Consider the following 8331-nt stretch of genomic DNA (forward strand, 5'->3'; position numbering starts at 1 on the left):
GCTTGGCCCTCCGCATACTGCATGGACTCCAGGAGTTCCCTGCCCCCACCCCTGGCCAGGACGGCTGGTCTGGGACCAATCAGAGGCTGTGGAACTTTCTGGAAAGCCCAGGGCTCCTCCCTGGGTGGGGCAGGGTCTCTGATTGGAGGAGGCCTGCCAGGAAGGTGGGGTAATGGGCGTGGCTACCGGGATAACTGCCAGAGCAGAAGGCAGTTGGCAGTTATTTCGCAGCCTTCATCTGTTCCTGCAAGATCCCTGTAGACTGACTTCCTCCTTGACAGGCTGATTTAGGGGTGCTCCCCAAGAAGATCAGAACTGCTGAAAGAATGAAGAAGAACCTCCTTGGCCCAGGATGTGGATAGAGAATGGAGCGCACTTTCACTTACCTGGCAAGGTGGTTTTGGAAGTTTCCACGGAAGCCTGCCCTGGGCCGCTGCTGCCCGTCCTCGCCTAGGTGTGGCGCTTCCCAACCGGCTGGGGAGGGAATGTCCTGCGGGAGCCGCCCAGGACCCTCATGAGACTCGTCCCTGGCTTGGCTGCAGCTGCAGTCTGGTACTTGCCCATTCTGCTCTTCTTCACCTCCGTATTTTCTCTCTCATGGAAGAAGAATTCCATTCTCCCATCCCAGAAAGGAGAATGCCCTGCGTGCCATGAAAGAGCTCAGGACCCACAGGACAAGTACGTCACTGACCTGTCTTCGCCAGCGCCAGCCCATCTATGAGACCTCCAGCATTTGTGCCCCGGACTGGCCCCTCCTAGGCCTGACTCTTTCTGTGTGGGTATTTTCCTCCTAGGCTCACTGCCGCCTCGCTCCCATTTCTCCCTTTCCTCCCTATGGTGACTGGTGAAGGGTTGGGGCGGGTGGAACCCAGATTTGGGGTCAGAAGTTCCCCTTGTCAAGTCCCACGTTTTCCATCTAAGCCGTGTGCTCATGGGAAAGACACCTTACCCTTTGTGGGCATGTCCGCTCAACTGGAAAGTGACACAATCATAATGCCCTAATCTAGAATTCTTGTGAGAATGGGAGTAATTATGTAAATATCTTTTGAAAACAGATGTGCTGCCAATTACATTTTGTGATTTTAACTTTGTCTTATTTCTCTGCTGTGTTTTGTCTTCGTATGTATCAAGTTTCTTCTGATTTTTTTTTTTTTTTTTTCTTTTATAGGAACTGCCCAGGATCAAGCTACAATGAAGAGGAGGGAGGCAGTCTGCACGCACCGCCATTTTCTAGGAACTGGAAAGTGCCTCCCGCTCCCCCAGCCCTTAGGAAGATCCATCCCTGTGGAACCTTACCCAGGCTTACCAGCCTTTGCTGAGCTGGATCTATTTGGACTAGTGTCAGTCAGTAGGACTTGAGACGTTGGTTCTCTACACTTGCACCCTCCTTGTCCCCATCAAAATATCCAGTACTCTACCTCCAGGGAGTAGACTTGACCCTCAAATAATAGCAAGTTCAGCCTTCCCAGGTCTAGGTTCCCTGGGAGGTCAAGATTCGTATGGTTCCTTAATATAGAGGGCTAGCTGTGAGTTGGAATCCCACTATGAGCTTTAGAATCAGTCAAGAAGAACTGGGCCCCTTCCCTTCATCCCTCCTCTTTTCCCTTTTTGTCCCAGAGCTCAGCTCTGACTCAAAGTTTTTCCATTTACCATCAACATGGAAACTTGGCTCCCCACATGGGTATATTATCCCCCTTTTGTACATGGTCTTGTTGATCAAAACTCCCTTTCTGTGAAAGAGGCCTGTGGGGCTCAAGAAGCCTGGTCAACCAGCCAGGCTAGTCCCACATACCTCAGAACCAGTTTAATAAAGGCTCTATGTCATTCTTTTTTGTTTGGGCTGATTGGTATGCTGATTCAGAAGGCCTTGATATTTTATTCTTTCCCCCAAACCAGCTCAATTGGTGTTTGTGCTAGAGGGAGATGGACAATGGGGAGGGCTATTATAAGGGATGTCCTTGGCCCTCCCACCTCCCCCTTTGAAGGATGCCCTCATTATCTTGGGCAGGGACCTGATACCGGTTGGTTTAGTGGATACCTGGCAGTTTACTCTGAACATTTACCTTGTATTAGGGCAAGAACTAAAGTAACAAATATATCCACCTGAATGTCAGGTCAAATGAGAGGATGTGGATGGGAGTAAATAGTGGTTAGTATTGAGGTCCTGGAATTTTACTGGTTATTTTTATAACTTTGGTCTTCCAGTCCTTGAATGAAGGTAAATGGAGACTTATTAGGGAACAAATTACTAGTGGCAGGGTGGTGGTGTCCTGGTATGCTGCTTAGATTGTGAAGAGAGTGTCGCATCATTGGCATATGCTGTGCAGTCTGGCAGGGGGTAGCCAACTGTCCTGGACTGCACAACTGGTAGTGAGATTCATAGCAGAATGCAACGTTCATTTACTGGGGCCTCACAGTTGGCCAGTGTCCCTGTGGCCCTTCCCCTTTTCCCTTCCACTCTGTGTCATGGAGACCTGACTTGATTTGGCAAGAGAACAAGGCACACCTATGATTTCCCGAATATTTCCCAGCAAGGACCCTGGTTGGCTGTGTTTCTACTTCAGTGGTGACCACAGCAGATACTGGCAGTTTTCTGTTATGGCTCTGGGGTCTTTTAAGGAGCAGGAACGGTGAAATATGTACAAACCTGGAGCCACAATCAAGTACTGAGCTCCTTGAAGCACAAGGCATGAGAATATCATGTTTTCTCTTCCTTAGAGGATTTATGAATTAAAACTAAGGAATAATTTGTAATCAGAATAGCACCACCTGGCAGGGATATTGATGAGCTGAGGAAGGCTTATTTGGAGATTTCTGGTATTTTCCAGCTCTGAGACTCCAGACCTAATATCCGTGTAATGGCCATTAATGTCTTATAATTTTAACAGTTTTATCGGTGATCCATTACATTAATCATCATGAGTTGGTGACTTCTTAAATCCTACAGGTTATTTGTTATTTGTATAACTATATAGGGCTATTTAATTTACAAACACAATACTCTTTTGAGGTAGATACCAGAACCATTTTACATTTGAGGATATTGAAACCAGGAAAAATACTCAGCTCTTAAAGGAATGGACATGGGATACCCTTGCCTTCCCTGGGGAGAGAGCCACCTATTCTGTGCAGTTGTAGTTAGGGCCTGCCACCTTACTCCTCCTCTCTCCACCCAACCCCTACATTTTAGAAAAAGCAGCAGTAAGTAATCTGGGAATTATTTAGTGCTTAGTTTGAGATAACAAATTTTAAAGACCTTAAGAGCAATCTTTTATTTCTTACCATATAAGGCACTGGGACAGGCACAGAGAAGTCAATATTATTTGCCCAGTGCATATCTTCATGACTTCTACTTTTTAATCTTAGGCTCACTTTTTTAACCTCATTGCTCACATGTTACGATTCCTTCCAGAAAATTCACTGAAATTCTAATGCCCCTTGCTGTTCCTTAGGTAACTTAGGAGTAACTCTAGTTATTAAGCAGTTATCCAGCTCTTCCCCTAACTAGTTGTATGACTTTTAGCAGGCTGCTTAATTTCTGCATGTCTCAGTTTTCTCAGCTGTAAAATGAATGATCCAACCCCTATGTCAGAAGGATGGGTGAGGCTCATGAGGAATAACACACATAAGAAATATGGGATGCTTGCCACAGTGTTTGGTAAATAACATGAGTTTCCTTTTCCCTGTTTGAATAGTCCTTTCTATTCCGCTGAGAGCTTTCCTGTTCATGCTGCATCACAACCAAAAGGGGAAAGAATCCTGAGTCCTGTACTCATTATTTCTCCCTTCTCTAGCTGGTTCAAGGCCAATCTAGATACCATGGTATTTTCTGAAAGAGTCCCACCCTTCTGTGCAACACCCTTCCTCCCAAGGTGACTTGATATGACTGGTTAACAATACGATTAACACTCTGGAACAATCTAGAAGGGCTGGGGCTCATTACCCTCAGCCATTCACCACCGATTTAGTCTCCAAGCCATTTCCTAGAAGAGACAAGTGGATCTAATGAGTGGGGCTGTGCCATGAGACCTCCAGTATTCATGGAGAAGCCAGTCCTTTCTTCCTTCACGAGGCCTCAAGATTTCCCAGTGTGCCTCTATTCTTGCATGAGGGATGGAAGTCTTTGCCTTCATACAGGAAGGAACTGGAGCCTCAAAGCAGACAGGACAAATACAAATCTTGAAAATGACCATGACTCCTAGTTGGTACCTACTTGCCTCCTGGTTTCACTAGGTAGAGGGTCACTCCAGGTAGAGCCCTACCCAGCATGCTGCTCCTTCCCCTACCTTTAGATGTGGACAGTGGGTAGGTGGGCCCATAGCCTGGACCTGGACAGCTGTGTCCCCGCAACCAGACTCTTCTGATTCTGCCATGCCCTACTCTTTCCTACTTATCCTTTCCTAGATCTTTCTTACTCCATCTTTCGTGCTCAGGTCACAATGGACAATAATCTCTGATGCCTGTCCCAGCTAGATTGGCACTGGAGAGCTGAGAGAGCCTCCTGTCCATGGAGAATTCTGGCAGAGCTGCTGTCTTCAGCCTCCTCTCAACTCTCCATGGTCCTGTGCCCTTTGTCTGCCTCTCCCAGGCCTGACTCTCCTCCCACTTGTATGGACATTGTCTTTCCTATCTCTGGGCTGCCTTCTCAGCCTCATGTTTTGCCCTCTTTCCTGCTGTGGCGGCCAGCCATCACTGTAATGCCTGAGTGCAGGGATGTGGTGTGAAGGGAACTTCAGTTCTGGGGTCAGAAGATTTAAAGTTTAAGACCTACTTCTGTACCACAAGCTCTATAAAAACTAAGCCAAATAAACAACTTTGATACTCAGTTTGGAAACATTTGTAACATGAAGAAATCAGGCTTTGGATAAAAATGGAAGAAACGATCATCCATGCTAAAGAAATGTTTGGAATGTTGAGATGCTATAGAATCTTTTTGACTGTGCTGCTGACTTTGTATACCTCTACATATAAATGTCTCCAGTTTTGTTTCTTTTCTACCATTCTGCAGACAAAGCTGAATGCAGGCAGCTGTTCACCCCTGGAGTCAGGCACTCTTGTCTGAGCCCTTTCATCTTTGGTTTGGAGTAGAAAGCACAGGTGGCACCCTTTCTCTCGTTTTCTCATGTCTGGCACAAACTCTCATTTTCTGTAACCTAAGAAAGGATGGAAGACCTTGAGCCTCAAGAAAAAAGCCCCAAGACAATTCCGTGCCTCTGCTTCCCTCGCAAATCAAAGCTGAGCTAGCCCAGAGCAGTTTGCATGATTCCTTAGAAGAAGGAACCTCACCAGGACTCTTAAAAGCATGGAGACCAATGAAGGATTGGGCTTCTGCACTTTGTCACTGTTGAGGTCCTCCCTGCCTGCTTCCAGACCTCTGGAGTGACCCACAGTCTTCTCTATTTACCTTAAACACAGAATCCAACCTCTTCATGTAGGTGAGTCACCCCAACTGCAATTATATGTCCTGGCACACCCCAGCTCTCCCCAAACAAACTGTGAAGCATCAGCCCTACCCAAGGAACCTGTCCAGCCATGCACACTTCAACCAACCCTCTCTGACCTTAGGATGAAACCATTTCTCTAACATTTTTTTTTTTTTCACTCACATTAGGATCAGTGTGTTGATTCAGAAGACCAAATAGGGAATGAATTTTAATCTCCCTACCTCAAGCAAATGGATGGCCTTTGGACTAGAGGGGGCCCAGGTATTAAAGGGAGGTAGAAAGGGCTGGTCAATGGGCTACCATCCCACCACCCTTGGGAAGAGCTCACCTCCCTTCTCAAGTGGAGAGCCTCTGGCCCACTCTCAGCCCTCTGATCAGAGTCAGGCTCTCACTGAGTGATTTTCCTGGCACCTGGCAGTCTTCCCATCCTAGAAGGGGAACAGTGGGAGGTTTTTGGTGGCAGCATTTGTGTCATTCCAGAGTACTGAATGTTAGATTTTGGCTGTTGGGCCAATCCTGGAACAAAGATGAAGGGTGAGAAGGATTAGGGAACCAATCAGTGAGGGGCAGGATGGCTATCCTCAGCCCAGGAGTGAAGTCTAGAATTTTCCAGGTGCTTCCACCTATTATGGGGACTGTTGTATACATCAGAACATTCAGGGCATCAGGGGCTACACAGGTTACCATGTACTCTCTGCCCCTTCCCTGCCTCCTTTCTTTGCTCTAAATCATGGAGACCAGTGCTGATTTGGCAAGGGAATATCGAACCTCTTGAGATTTTCCCACCTGGGACCCTGGCTCTGTACCTGTTTTTTTAACACTATTTTGACCATAGCAGTCTTTGGGAGCTGCTTGATGTCTGGGCTCTGGATTTCCCATGAAGTCAAGAATGATGGATTCATAAGGGCCCACCAGGAGTATGGAGCCATGGTCCGATTAGAGCACAGAGAGCTACTCCCTGCCTTGGGTAAATCCTGAAATTCATCATGCATAATTTTGCTTGTAATAAGATTAATAAGAGCTTGAATAGATATTGAACAGAGGATCCTAATACCCATTGAGGGAGGCTGGAGTAGACGACCTCTGATAGCTTTTGCCAGCTTTGAGAGTCTATGAGCGTAACATATGTAATATTATCATGAATATGCTATAATTTATATTAATTTAAATGATGCATATCATTAATACTAATGACTATTATGCTGCCTTTTCCAATCCAATATGTGATCTGTATAACTACATAGTACTACAGAAGCATACTTACTGAAGTCGATACTTATCATTGATATCTTACCAAAAAGGAAACTGTGGCCAAGAAACAGGCTGTCAACCCAGATCCCCCAAACTAAACAGCCCCTTTCCCTCAGGAGCAACTGCACCTGCTTTGGGTTACTCAGGACCCTCTAGTTCTCTGCAACTACCCTTCTTCCAGGCCTGCTTTGTTCCCTCCACCACACCTCCTCTCAAGCTCCTGGGACAGCCGGAGATGCCTCCTTCAACCCCTGCTTGTCCAGGCACAGGACCCCAGTCCTTACTGTGCCCCTGTTAGATCCAAAGCCAGTCACTTTTCCATACCAGGTCTTAATTTCCTCTTCTATAAAGTGACTCAAGATTTTGGAACTTAAAATCTGGTGAATTCTTCCAAGCACAGGGGCCATCTTATGTTGCACAGCCTTTGGCCAATCCATCTGTTCATCTTTTCTTGGATAGTAGTTTTGCCAGATTTATAAGTTATCTTGAAATTAGTGAAAACAGACCAATCTTTGATAACCAGAGATCTAAAGCATCAGTTTATGTCCCTGTCCTTCAGGGTAATGTGTAAGGCCCTCAAAGGCATGCACAGTGTCTTTCACTTTGACTTTTATCTCTCTCAATACCATGCACAGTGCTAGGCACACAGCAGGTCAGCAAGAGCATGCTGAATGAACACAGATGGATTTTGCCATCCGACAGAGGGCACAGCTGTAGAGCCCTGAGGTTTTACTTCACAACAAAGTGGAAACAATGTCAGATAGGTCAGCTAACAGAGGTCTCCATGGTTTGGAAAACAGGATATCTTGGATGTAGCCTAGGAGATTCAAAGGAAAGAAAACTTATCCTTGCAAAGTATATGAATGTTAGTGCTGCTGTGGGGTGTGCTAGGGAGCACCGCTGAACACATGTTACAGAGGAGGTGCAGGAGAAGAGGGGGTGTGCTCATCACCAACTAACCAGATGGATAGCCTGGACGGATGGGCTGGGGCTGTGGGAGGTTGGTCAGTGGGCTGACTGACTGTGGGCCAGATGGGTTTGGGGATCCCATGGAGATGGGTGAAATTCCAGTTCCACTGTCTCAGCAGTAGGAAACCGAGCGTGTGACTGTTGACGTCTTGGAAAGGACTAGACCATGAGATCTTCCTTGCTCCAATCCCAGACAGATTCCAGCATGAGATGGTGGAGGAGAATTCTGGCTCTAATCGCCAGGAGCACATTCAGCTGTTGGCTAAAGGGACCAGAAGATCAATTATCCCAACAATAACAGGAAAATAACCAGGGAAGAGCCTGTAATCTGGGCCTACTTCCTCAGAATAGGTGAGCAAAAGAAAGATGCCACACGTTATACAAAATGAGAACATGGGGAAAGATCATTGAACCTGTCAGAAGTTCCTAAATAGCTATGATAGGGGTCGCAGGATAGCCTTAAAGGTAAAAGCTAGCTCCTCTCTTTGGTCTGGGGAAAACATGCCAGTTTCCCTCCAATAGAAGCTTCGGGGAAGGGAAACCATGAGCCTTGTAAACACTGATTGACTGTGAGGTACAGAACCTTAACTGAGATGATGGAAGCTACAACCTTTGGTTTAAGGGCTGAAAGCACACATAGATATATATTAATATATATATATTAATA

General features: G+C 46.3%; 1 protein-coding gene across 1 annotated transcript; it reads left to right on the forward strand.

Moving 5' to 3' along the window:
• The first annotated feature begins 224 nt into the window (after positions 1-224).
• Positions 225-1555, forward strand: LOC108528300 (testis development-related protein 1-like). Its single transcript, XM_017870033.1, is given in 3 exon segments — positions 225-678; positions 1169-1328; positions 1378-1555. Coding segments are annotated over 3 exon segments (366 nt in total). The 5' UTR covers positions 225-650.
• The last annotated feature ends 6776 nt before the right edge of the window (positions 1556-8331 follow it).

Source organism: Rhinopithecus bieti, unplaced genomic scaffold (assembly GCF_001698545.2).
Source record: "Rhinopithecus bieti isolate Rb0 unplaced genomic scaffold, ASM169854v2 scaffold_4553, whole genome shotgun sequence".
NCBI lineage: Eukaryota > Metazoa > Chordata > Mammalia > Primates > Cercopithecidae > Rhinopithecus > Rhinopithecus bieti.